Source organism: Momordica charantia (genome assembly GCF_013281855.1).
Source record: "Momordica charantia cultivar OHB3-1 chromosome 10 unlocalized genomic scaffold, Mcharantia_2.0 BLBB01000010.1, whole genome shotgun sequence".
Lineage (NCBI taxonomy): Eukaryota > Viridiplantae > Streptophyta > Magnoliopsida > Cucurbitales > Cucurbitaceae > Momordica > Momordica charantia.
Window position 1 is genome coordinate 567985 of NW_028275158.1, and position 12929 is coordinate 580913.

The 12929-nt window shown below is 31.8% G+C and overlaps 1 protein-coding gene across 1 annotated transcript; it reads right to left on the reverse strand.

Annotated features, from left to right (window-relative positions):
* Nucleotides 1–555: 555 nt before the first annotated feature.
* LOC111011618 (ethylene-responsive transcription factor CRF4) lies at nt 556–2362 on the reverse strand. Its single transcript, XM_022285468.2, has one exon. It carries the CDS (start codon nt 1898–1900, stop codon nt 905–907), a length of 996 nt encoding a protein of 331 aa, XP_022141160.1. The 5' UTR covers nt 1901–2362; the 3' UTR covers nt 556–904.
* Between the last annotated feature and the right edge of the window lie 10567 nt (nt 2363–12929).

Consider the following 12929-nt stretch of genomic DNA (forward strand, 5'->3'; position numbering starts at 1 on the left):
CAAAAATAATAAAAACATTACTGTTTTTTATTAACACACATCATTCTCATATATTTGACCTCAAAACATTTTCAGTCACCATGCAAGACTCAAGGAGGAAATTATCACTGTTACTATTTTCTATAACTATATCATTTTTTACATGTATGTTCCAAAATCTAATATTTGGTTATTTTAGATCTTGTGATAACATCTGCTTGTCATTTATTTTCCTAATTGAGTTGTTACTTTTCTTTTTCGATTTTTATGTATTTTATATTTCTTATATTATGCTATTTTTTTGCTCTAGTTATGTTGTTGTTTTCTTTTATTTCTTATGTGTCTAGATCTCGTGAAGTGACATCCATTTTTCCCTGTATTATACTCACTTTTGAAAAAATAAAAGGAAAATATAATATTTGAATTCTACCTTACTAATAAATGTAGAGATATCTTATTATTATTATTTTTTGAAGGGTAGTAATATTTTAACTACTTAGTTAATTGAAGTACTGATAATTCTTTTTCTGTTGAAGTTATAATACTCTAAAAAAGGATAAATAGTTAGAAATGAGAGAGATAAAAAGAGAGAATATTTGTGATATATAATTATACAAAGCTCTTCCACATTATACACTCTTAATAACATAGCCTAATTATTGATTTAAATAAAGAAGAGAGAAAAAGAATAGATATCTCTAACAAAACTGGTCCACTCAACTTCCCGGAATATGTAAACAGGTAAGGAAAAGTATACCCAAAAAAAAAAAAGGAGAGAAAAAATAATAATAAAATAAAAGCAAAAGTCGCAAAAGTAGCCGTTTTCCGAGAGATGAGATCGGAACAAAATTCCGCCGACATATCGGCGGAGGGATATAAAACGGTGGAAGCTGTGATCCACCGCCGTCGGCCGGCGCTTCGCTGCTCAGAGAACCACCAAAGGGTCGGACCCCAATAAAATATCTTGGAAATAATCGTCGCCCCCTTGGCTAATCGAAGAAGATAGCACCGGCGATCCCAAATCTTCCGGCATGTTGGTGAAAATCTGGCTGAAACCTTCGTTCCAAATGCTCTCCTCGAAGAACAGCGGCTGTTCGTCGAAGAAAATCGACATGTCGGGGCTCGGAAGTTGGAATATGTCCTCGAACTTGGGGAAATCGGTGGAATATTCTCCGGAGAAAGAGGTTTCGCCTTGACATTCGTGAAATTGGTCGTCGGCCAGCGACGGCGGCGACGGTTTCTGAAACGCTTCGGGTTTTGGGGGGTTTTCGGATTCTTCCGGCGACTGAGTTCTGAAGTGGAGAACCGAAGTTGGGGATGACAAATTGTGAGACTCCTCGCCGGAGTCGTAGTAGGACCCGGAAACAGAGGGGATATTAACCTCCGCTTCCTTCTCCGGCGGCGGTGGCGGGGTTGCGAAATTGGTGAGGGCGTCCGGCCCACGGAGCTTAATGGCGGCGTTGTCGTAAACCATGGCGGCTTCCTCCGCCGTGTCGAAAGTCCCCAGCCACACCCGCTGACGGCGAGCAGGATCTCTAATCTCCGCCGCCCATTTCCCCCAAGGCCTCTGCCGCACGCCGCGAAATTTCTTCCCATTGGTTGTCGGAGGCGGCTTCACCGGGCGCCGGAACTCGGAACCCTCACCGGCCGGCCGCTTCCGGCAACCGGGTACAAGGCTATTTCTGGACCCGCTTTCGATTTTGATCTCGTTCACGTATTTCTTAACTCTCTGCCGCTCAAAAAACTCCCCCTCCTCTTCGTCACTGGACGAATCCGTCGCGTCCGGGTCAGTTACCGATATCCGTACAACTCTATTTTCCGGCGGGTGATGCTGATTCTGCTGCTGCTTCTTGGTGGAAAATTTCTTGGTGAAGTTTCGGTGCTCAGTGAACTTAACTGGACAAAACAGAGTATCCTCCATGGCCGATTCAGCATCAAACTTCTCACCAGGCAATGGCGAAACAAGGAATATAAAGGGGGAAAAAAGGGTAAGTCAACAAAACAGACAGTTTTTCGTTTTTGGATTCACACTGCCAAAAAAGAAATAGGAAACCGCACAGTGATGAACACGGTTGCTGTGACCCCTTTTTAGTCCTGTTTTGAGGGACTACCGAGAATCGGTTGTGTTGTTTTTTGGGTCAAAATGAGTGGACTGTAAAAAAGGGTTTGGAGGATGAAGAAGAGGAAGAAGAATAAGGGTTTTGATTGTGAGTATAAGAGTTTGTGAAGAAGAAAAAGAAGAAGAAGCTCAGTGGGAGTATTTATTTCTCGAGAGCATTGTAATCGCAATGGAACCCCAAACACACTGAAATCGCTGTTTTATAGGATCCCAACAGCCGAATTTGGCAACCCGAGAATAGAAAGCCCTTTAATAATATTCCCCAAATATTTTCTTCCCCCAAAACCAAATATTTCTCCCTTTTTCTTTTTTTCTTTCTTCTGTGACTGTGAGTGAGAATTTGGGCATGGGACTCAATAATTACAATTTACAATTAGAGACAGTAAAGTAATCAAATCCCGCCCAGGAGTAGGGCCCACTGCCGAGGGGGGTCGGTTGTCCAAAACCAAAAAAAAAGGTCTCAGATTTTTTTCTTTTTTCTTCAAGTGGGTGTGGGCGAAGGGCAATATGGTAATTTTGGTTTCTCGGAGTCGGAGTGAAGATTCCGGTGTCCACGACGGAGATACAGCCCCTCCCGCCGCGTTTCATTGGTCGACGGAGATTGCGACACGTAGTCAGGAGTGGGCCCCAGAAAGAGACACGGCCCAATCGGACAACATCATATGGGGTGGTGACTCAGCGAGTGACTCATCTCGAGTTTCGTGGTACCAGTCACGTGAGGCCCAAGATACCCGGTCCAGTTTAATTAATCGGTCAATTTTTTTGACTCCTTTTTTAAGATTAAAATTTTGAATTTTCTATTAAAAGAATATCTCTGCGGTTAACACTCTGTCCGCCTTCAAGATCTTCTTAAATTACCAATTAATCCCCCGCCGTAATAACTGGAGATGAAAATAATCTAATCTTAATTTGAAATCAAATTAAGAGACAGGCAAGAGTAAGATTAATTCTGCCTGTCTCTATTTCCATTTATACATTTCAAAAAAAAAAAAAACAAATACATTGGAAGCGACCCTCTCGAATTCAAAGATATAATAATAACAACTCTCTATGATTTTCCTAAACCATACCATTATTTTTCAAGATACCTTGGTTATTGAGTTATATTTTATATTATTTAAAAATGTTATTTTAGTTTACTTTCTAATTTTCTTTTTCTATTTGTATGGCTTATTAATGTTTTGTTAAATATTTGTTTTGGGTAAAGTCAGCATACGTGGCCCTTTTCTATTAAAACATGTGTATTCAAGTCTCATGGAGGACGAAGAGGGAGTGGCCATTGTACTTAAAAAGTATAACTCATATTGATTCTGACCTGGAAAATATTTTGCTAACTGAATCTCTGCTGATAATCGTTAGAACGTCAACTATCTCGGCAGAGAATCTACCGATAGGAATTTTTCTGAATGATAGGTACAGACATCGTCAGTATCGAACGTCATTCTGCAATACTCCCCTATGAAGGATAAGAGTCCCACCTACCCAAAAATACGCAATCTTTACGTACTTTAGATAGACTATCTCATAAGACATGTCGATCTATAGAGCCTATGCCTCTACAGAATGTCTCACTAGTTGTGGTTGCCGAGTTATAAAGTCAAACCATCTGTAACTATGTAACAACATATGTAATGGTTCACTACAAGAATAAAGGTCTTGTCCCGACATTCATTGGTAAGATTATTCCAACGAAATTAGATTTCATCAGGATACCTCATATTTTCAGAACTTATCGCAACAGAATTTACAATAGTTAGGAATATTCCTGAAGAAAATTTAGATATCGTTGGGATAAATACCGACAAAACCAAAAACGTCGGCAAATTGCTCTTAACCCCGACAAATTTTAAAACGTCGGAAAAACATGAATTTCTTGTAGTGGTTGTAACATAATGGTCTTTCTCGTGACTTATATAAATATACACTCACTCTTATATACAGGTACGTGATTCTGCCTAGAACCAACTTATATAAATCAAACTTTTGACTGAATTTGAACGTTAAAGTATTTATTCATATCTTGTTGGTCTTTCTTGCATAGTTTGTTTGTCGAGGGAGAAGCTCATCGTGTATTTCGGTTTGTTCAGAATCTGATATAAACACACCACCTTAGTGCAAAATTTTATGTTTATAGATCATTCAATTCAGCAGACTTGGAGCCCACCTCGAATCACGTGCTAACGTATGACCTCGAATTATGCCTCAATAGTTTACATATACAACTAATCAACAAAATGAGAAAACGAGGGAAGACAACAAATTTAAAACGTGTATTAGTTAAAAACCATGTCTAGAAGCATCATCCTCTACTACGATTTAAGTGATTTCTTCCCTCCAAAAAATATTCAGCTTCACTTTAGCTGCATTTGTCAAAATAATAATAATAATAAATTAAATTTAAAAAAAAAATCACCACACACAAAACTTCCCTTTAGCTGCAATCTTGGCGGAAAAAAAAAAGGAATTTTATACCAATATTTTCAGTCCGAAATCTTATTCCAATTTCATCAGCTATAGGATTGGAAAATATAGATTTGTTCAAAAGTTCGTTTTCAAAACAATTATATATTTTTACTTTGATTAATGAAGGAATTTGTAAAGTTGAAATCAATATTTAATCATTTATGATTTTTTTAATTAAAACAATAACTTCAAAGAGTATAAAACACAAGTCATTAGATATCATAAAACAACAAATAAAATAAAACATATAAGGCATTGGCATAAAACAAGAAAGTTATGAAAAAACAACATTTGAAAAATAAATATTAAAAATGTATTTCAGTAAATAACAAATTTTGAAAAAATAGCTTTCAAATTCAAACAGCCCTTATATATTTGGTAGAGTGTTATTAAGCTGAAATTATTTAGGAATATACTTAAAGTTGTAAAAAGAAAAGAAAAAGAAAAAAAAAAAAGAAAAAAAGGGAAGAGATGAAGAATCGCATTGTTTGAAATTAAAACGTTCAGAAATCAATAATTATGGAATTAACTTAAACAGCAAATTTTCCTTTTGCCTTACGATATTAAATAAAAATATTTTCTGTTTAATGCTGATCTCATTTTCCTTACTGGACCCCTTCTCATTTATAATTCCATTTAATTTATGGAAATTATAACTAATTTCTTTTTAGAAAAAAAAAAGAAAAAAAAACACGTGTTCTGAAATCACGGAATCCAGTAGCGCGTGCAGATGGCTATCCAAATATTCTCCCCGACGTCTCAAGATGACTCATTCCCTCTCTAATTTCTTCCTTTTTTATTACTGGCCGTAAAAATAATATACTACATAAATGTTAAATTTTCCTTTTAATCCAACTATAAGTTTTTTCGTGCATTAATTTAATACCTATAATTTTATTAAATCTCCCAAATATTACTAACATAAATAAAAAGTTAACTGAATCACATAAATGAAATCCAAAATTTTAAAATATTTATACTTTAACGTATCTTTTATAGGGGTAAATTCAAAAACAAATATATAACCGCGCATATATTTAGGCCTCACTCGAGACACAGTTAAGACAAGAAAGGGTCTGTACACCTCAAATCTAGTTCAACCCAATTCCAACCTAAAGAAGATTTTAACCAGTAGCTAATTCACTACTGTTCAATGGAACAACGATTCTCTTGTTAGAAGATTTTTCAATTGCTAGCAAAAAAAAAAAAAAATCAATGGAATGACAACTATATGACTATCGCAGTGATAAAGCCATAGTTTTCAATTTTTCTCATTGTATAAAAGGTGAAGGTCCCACATTTGAGAAAGTATGCAATCTCTTGCCTTCTATGTAAATTCAATTCGACACCCATTTGAATTTAGTTCTAACTTAAGTTTCAGAGCGTACATATTTAAACACAACACTTATACAAGATTTTATTTGTAGGTAGTCTCTGAGAATTCATAATAAATGTCAAAAACCATTTTAGATCTTCTACTGACATGTCACCTCGACCACAACCGCGCATCGACATCCTTATTCATTTTAATAGCTGGAGTACGTAAATCTTAGGATGTATTTGTGATGGGATAAAAGTAAATAAATAAACAGGAGATAATAAAATTAGAAGCAAAGGTGAAAAAGAGAGAGAGAGAGGTGGGTTTGTGGTTGGAACACGTGGCTCATGATGGAGATGGCAGGAAGCGCACACACGAGCGGGCCCAGAGAAAGCGTGATGATCCTCGTGATAAGTCATGGACCTTCAACACACCATATCATTACCCACAAGAAAATTAACCGGACACCGGAGAATACCGGCTCTCTTCCATTCCATCGATCATACTCGAGTGTGGAGCCATGGGCCCCACTCCCACTGCCTTTTCCAATTCGTAATATTACCAATCTCTCCCGCTTTCGCTTTTCAATTTTTTAAATAAATTTTTATTATTGATTAATATAATCAATAACATTCGATTAGCGAAAATTACTTCCAGTGTTGTCAAAATCATTTATCTTTCTAAAAATAAAAAAAAAATTGATTTTAAAAAAGTTTTAAATTACTTGAAATTGATTTTTAAGATATTAGAATGACCAATTACATTTTCAACAAAGATGTTTTAATTCTTATAAATATTAATGTTTAATTGTTTTTCCCCTAAAAGGAAAAAAATGGTTGAGGTAACATTTGATGAGGGCTGCATAATTTTAGAGCTAAGAAGTGCAATAATTCAATAATAAGAGGCCACTTTTCATCCGAAAATTTCACCTTTTATATACCAACCAAACGGTAAAATTATTGTACATTTTTTTTTCAAATCAGGTGTTAATTAAATATTAACGGAAAGGAAAATCTTTTTAATTCTTATATATTTTAATTAACGATGGTTTTTTTTGGGTCTACTTGGTCCCTAAGTATTTTTATTGATTTCGAATATTTTTTGTTATTTATTACTCATGATTTTGAATTATTTGAAATCTTACCTATTTGATTTTTAAGTTAAATATTTTTTCCTAATCAAAATGGTTGGATTTTGTAGGATTTATAGAATTTCAAAATAAATTACTTATTTAACCTTGTCATATTTTAATTTCTAATTAATTAATAAATTTTTTATCTTCTTTTTCTAGAACATCAGAAGTTTTATTATCTTCATTCCAAATCATTCTTGTTTCAAATAAGATAAGGAATTTTAAAACATTTCTCAAATTTCAAATCATGGAATTTAAATCATTTGTTAACTTTATTAATCTAAACAGTTGATTTAACAATGATGCTTTTTAGTTTTGGATTTTTTTTATTAGGAAACGGAAGTAAAATCTTGTCCAACTTGTTGACAATTATGTGACAGTGCAATTTGAAATCAAACCAAAAAAACTTACTAAATTTCATTTCATTTTAATTAACTTGGAATTTAATTTAGTCAATTTAGTTAGTTTCGTTTTTTTCAAAAAGGAAAATCAGTTTATATTGCTAGTTAAATTTGTTTTTTTTAATAAATTGATAAGTCAACCCAACATCAATTTTGGTACAAAAAAAAAATCAAGCTCAAACCTACTGTTGGTTTACGATTCTTTAAAAAGTTGTAAGATTTTTTATTTAACAAAATTATTATAAATGTACTTTGCAAAACAACAAATATTTCGAAAAAGTATCCGTATACAAAACAATAATAATAAATAAATAAATAAATAAACAATAATAAAGGATAGTACACATGTTGTAAAAGTCGATTAGTAAAAGAATTTACATGTGGAGAAAAGTAACCAAAAATATGCAATAAAAAAGTGAACTAAAAAAGCGCATTGTAGAAAATAGAAGAAAAAGGAAAAATTTTCTATAAAATAGTAAGTGAAAATATGAACATAAAATGATTCTATTTTTTGTTACTATTACAATTTGGAGCATAAGAATAATTTCGAATTCCCATATTATAACGAAGGCCAAATATCGAAAGGGATAAGTAGTTTGTTTGGAATCCATTATAAGCTATATTCATGGATCCGAATAGTCGAATAAGAAACTCTTGTAGCCAAACATGGGACAAGTACACATACAAAAGCCCACCATGCATGTTATAGCATGCTTGTACGTAAAATCCCCCACTTGCATAACACTTTCTATTTATAACACATTAATTTTCTAACTCTATGTGTGGTCGCCATCAATGCATGGTCATGCGCGGTATTCAGATAGTTTAGAAGATATATTTGCATTACGATCGAGATATATGAATCATCTAGAGACATTTTACTTGCGACAACTTAGTATTTAAAGTTGAGTTAATTTTAAAATTCTCTATATCTCGAGTTTAGATTTGTTTTATATATTTGTTTGTTTAGGGAAAAATATCTTTTGAAATATGAAAGAGAGAGAAAGTAATTGATGCATTTAATTAAGACAAGAACATTATTGGCAAAGACAAATTAAAGAAGGGATTGAGTTTAGGGGCATTATGGGTTGTAAAGCATTAATGAGTCAAATGGATATAAATTTCAAACACAGCACCAAATCCCACAAAACCAGCTACATGAGGTGCTGTCTTGTTTTGGTTTTTGTGTCTAAACTTTCCCCTTAGTTTTTGGAGGGTGTTTTTTTCCCCCAAACTTGAAGTAGTTTTCTTTTAAAAAAGTAAATAAATAAAAATGATTTAGTTTCAAATTAATTTTAAAGTGAGGATCAATCTTTTAAAAAGACGATTTATGGATAAAATAGTCTTTTAAAAACAGTTTTAATAAAAATAGTATTTTGAAAAATGATATCTTTTAAAAACTATTTATTCATCTTTTCAATAAATTATTTCAAATATGTCACCTGTTTTTTAAATTTTCGAATATAGCAAAAATTTTCACTTATATCAATAGGATATCAGAAACTCATATAAGTAGTATATCAGACCCTCATATCAGTAGTATATTAGATATATATCACAGACACTCATATTAGTAGCATATCATATATATATCACATACATATATTAGTAGTCAAACATAATACATATATATTACAAATTGTATATCATTCAAGTAAAGTTGTCATTTTAAAATTGGACCTCCATTTAATAAAATGTTATATTTGAAAAAACTAAATGTGGTTGCTATTTTACTAATTTTACTAAATATTTTTATCATATCTGCAACTCTCCCAATAATTTATCTTGAGCTGGGGGTAAAAATGTCCTATTTTTGTTAGACTTCAAAACTTGATTTTCTTTATTATTATTTAAAAATATAACAAAAATCCTAATTCTTTTGTGTGTGTGATATTTTTTAAGGCAATAATAAAATTAAAGCAAATTAAGATGGTTAACCTAAGTTTAGCTCAGTCGTAATTTATATGATATCCAACCATGAGATTATGAATTTGAATCTCTGTCGGATCGTTGTACTAAAGAAAAAAAAAAGAAAAAAGAGCCAGTTGAGATCGGGTTAATTAGGAATACGAATTTGAAGTCAATGGGATGGAGCATCAAGTCCAAGATATTCTTCTTTTAATTGTTTAGTCCCTTTGAATTTCTTCTTCTCTACCATTATATCACTATAATTAACCAATTAATAGCACAATTTTATAAAGCTTTAGATGCCCTTGATCTCAGTGTAGCCGGCTTATCATCCTCTTTACTGTCTCTTACATTGTTATAAAATATAAGTTTAAAATTTTATCCTTTTAAAAATCATTTCCTAAAGCTTTTGCTTTTTGTTTTTCATTTCCTTGTTTTAATAAATTAAAAAGAATGGTATTTGATAACTATTTTTTATCTCTTGTTTGTTTTTAATTGAAAAAATAAATAGCTAACATATTAGATAATCCGTTCTTGTTTTTTGTTTTAAAAATGGTTAAATTTAAAAAATTTGTTTCTATATAAAAATTATTTTTAATTAAATATTCATATTTTTATTTAATATTTATTTTTTTAATATTTATTTATGCATTTCATTAGTAAAGAATGATAAAATAATACTATATTTCGGAAAATATGAAATAGGAATCAGAAACAAAAAGACTTGCTTTGTTGTTTCCAAAACTTTTAACCAATTTTATAAACGTTTTTTTTTAATGAGAAAGGAGGAAAACAAAAATAGTTACCAAAGAATTATTTTTATCGATGGAAACAAAAACAGAAACGTTACTAAACGAACATTAAAATATCCCCCTCAACAAATTTCAAGTGGATTGAGCATTTATTTCCTTCCCTAAAATTGAAGATTTATTCTCCCAACCTCGTGTTTATTAAACTAAATACAAGTGCATTAGATTGTAAATTTTAATCTCCTCTCCCAATTTGTAATGAATGTTGTATTATATATATGAATTTGAAGATCAACTTTATATGGAGAATAATTAAATATTATATCATATAAATTCATTTTTTAAAAATGGTACGAGTTGTTTAGGATCATTTTTAAGAAGGTAAAAATTACTTACTTTTAAACTAGTTAAAAAATACTTTTAAAAAATTTCATAAAATTTGCCTAAACAATCAAAAGTAATTTTGAAAACTCTAAACTAGTTTAAGAAACACCCAAAGTTGTTTTAAAAGAAACTTTTTAATCAATATTTTTCTCAAAAGTACTTAAAAAAAGAAGTGTGCTTTCACTTACCCAAAGGACAAATTTACCCTCTTTTTGACTTTTACAATATATCATTCCTATTTCCTATAATGCTACATACAGCATATGTAAAACATAAATAAATTACTCACTTATAGTATACATTTATTATAAAGTACTATCAAACAAATAATTTTAAATCATCGCACTACGTATGACTATGCATCTCCCATACATTAAATGTTGGTAATCCTAATATAAATTCATTTCAAGAGCCAACATTAATCTATCACAATTTCGATAGTCTAAATTTGTGATCGAAAACAAGATAAACAAAGTTACCTATCAAACACTAAAAAGGTTAAATCCGTGGGTAAAACATCATCAAAAGAAACAAAAAGAGTTACACACTGTTTTAGAAATAATCATGGGAAGAATAAAAAAGAAAGAAAAGGGCAAAAGATCTGTTCTAAAAAGGAGGGCCCGTTGGGTTTCTCACAAGCTGGAGTTTGAGAGGGCGTTTTATTAATAATAATAATGTGGGTTTGGTTTGGATTTAGTGTAAGAAGTGATGGCACATTAGTTCATTAAAATTAGCAGCTCGGATTTTCATGGAAACATCTTGCATTTATTACAGTTACAGTCCAACTAATTAAGACCCTAAATTTTAAATTTCTTCTTCAATATCAATCACCCTTCACTCACAAGCTTCACTTTGAAGCAAGAGATGTCGGTCTCTCTCTCTCTCTCTCTCTCTCTCTCTCTCTCTCTCTCTCTCTCTCTCTCTCTCTCTCTCTCTCTCTCTCTCTCTCTCTCTCTCTCTCTCTGCCTTATCTCATATGTTTAAAAAAACTATATATTTTTTTTCTGGGTTGCAGAGATTTTCCATGAAAACTATATTTTCTCTTGTGGGGTTTTGTAGATTTTCCTGGAAAATAATGCATATGGTGGTTGGAGAAGCTAGGATGAGGAATTAATGATGCCTTCCATTTCTATTTGTAATTTCAATTGGAGATGAAGAAGTCGGCAACATCATTATTAATTCTCTGCTAAGTTTGATTTAAGCATGTTAATACCAATATATATACTAGACCATTATTAATTTGCATGAGCGTAGCAGAAATACATGGGTTAGTTTAAAACTTTTGTTTGATTTATTATTGATTAAAGTATATATTTTGAATCAAAATTAAAATTTTCACAAAATCTTGTTTTTAATAGATATTACCAAAACAATCCGTCAATGGACATAACTTTATACAATATTTATGAGAGAGAAAAAAGAAAACTTAGGATCGTTTAATAGGGTTTGAACAAAAAGAGATATCTTTTTAGACCACTCTTTTCAGCAAACAAACAATTTAAGAATTGCTTTGAAATATCTTAAAAGAAAACGGAAAGTGAGGGTTATTTGGACGATAAAGTTAAGTGAATTTAGAATATAAAAATATATATACATTTACAATGATTTTATGTCCCACAGCTCTCAATTTAATTAAGCATTTGAAATATGCAAAAGTAGGCTCATCAGGTAAGGTTTTGTCTCCTTCCCCGATGACACCGACCGGTCCCACCGACACGACTGTCGAAGACAACCGGCTACCGGCGGCGTTCACGGCCGAGCACCGGTCGTGCCAAAGCTATACCGTTTAATATAATAATTAATAAATTACTCGTAATATTTTACTTAATTATCCCCTCCCCCATGTGCCGCTGATGTGGCTCCTCTCTCTTCAAAGGGCTCTTCCAATCTTATATATATAATTTTTTCCGTTTGAGAAATTATTTGAAGAGTTTGAAATAATGTGACTAACGGTTTGGTATCATTAGATATAAGAGAGAGGAAAAAATACTTTACATTGATTTATGTAGTATTTCTAGAGGCTTAAAAATTTTGGTGAGGTCTACTTATTAATGGCGTTGCGGATTCTATACTTTTCTCCCGTTGTTATCAAAATGTTAATGATAATCAAAGGAAAATTTACTATGATTTGAGTAGTAGCTAGGGAAAGAATATTGGGGAGTGAATAAAAATATACCATATTAAAAGGATCTACTGATTTGGACGTTGGAGGTATTATTTAAAAGAGAAATATATTTAAAAGTTGTTTCGTACCAAACCGTACTATTTTTCTACTGTTCACCGCTAAAATTTGTGTGTGTTATATATATATGTATGTATATATATATATATATATATATATAAAAGTAAAAGTTTCTCATCTGTCTACCCTCTACATCTTCTCTAAATAGAGTGGTGGATAGTAAAAAAAATTATTATAGAAATATATTGGGATTTCAAATTTGATTAAAAAGAGAAACAAGAATGGGAATGATTA

Coding starts and splice junctions, on each gene's coding strand:
- LOC111011618 (XM_022285468.2), bottom strand. CDS start 1,900: ATGGAGGATACTCTGTTTTGTCCAGTTAAGTTCACTGAGCACCGAAAC.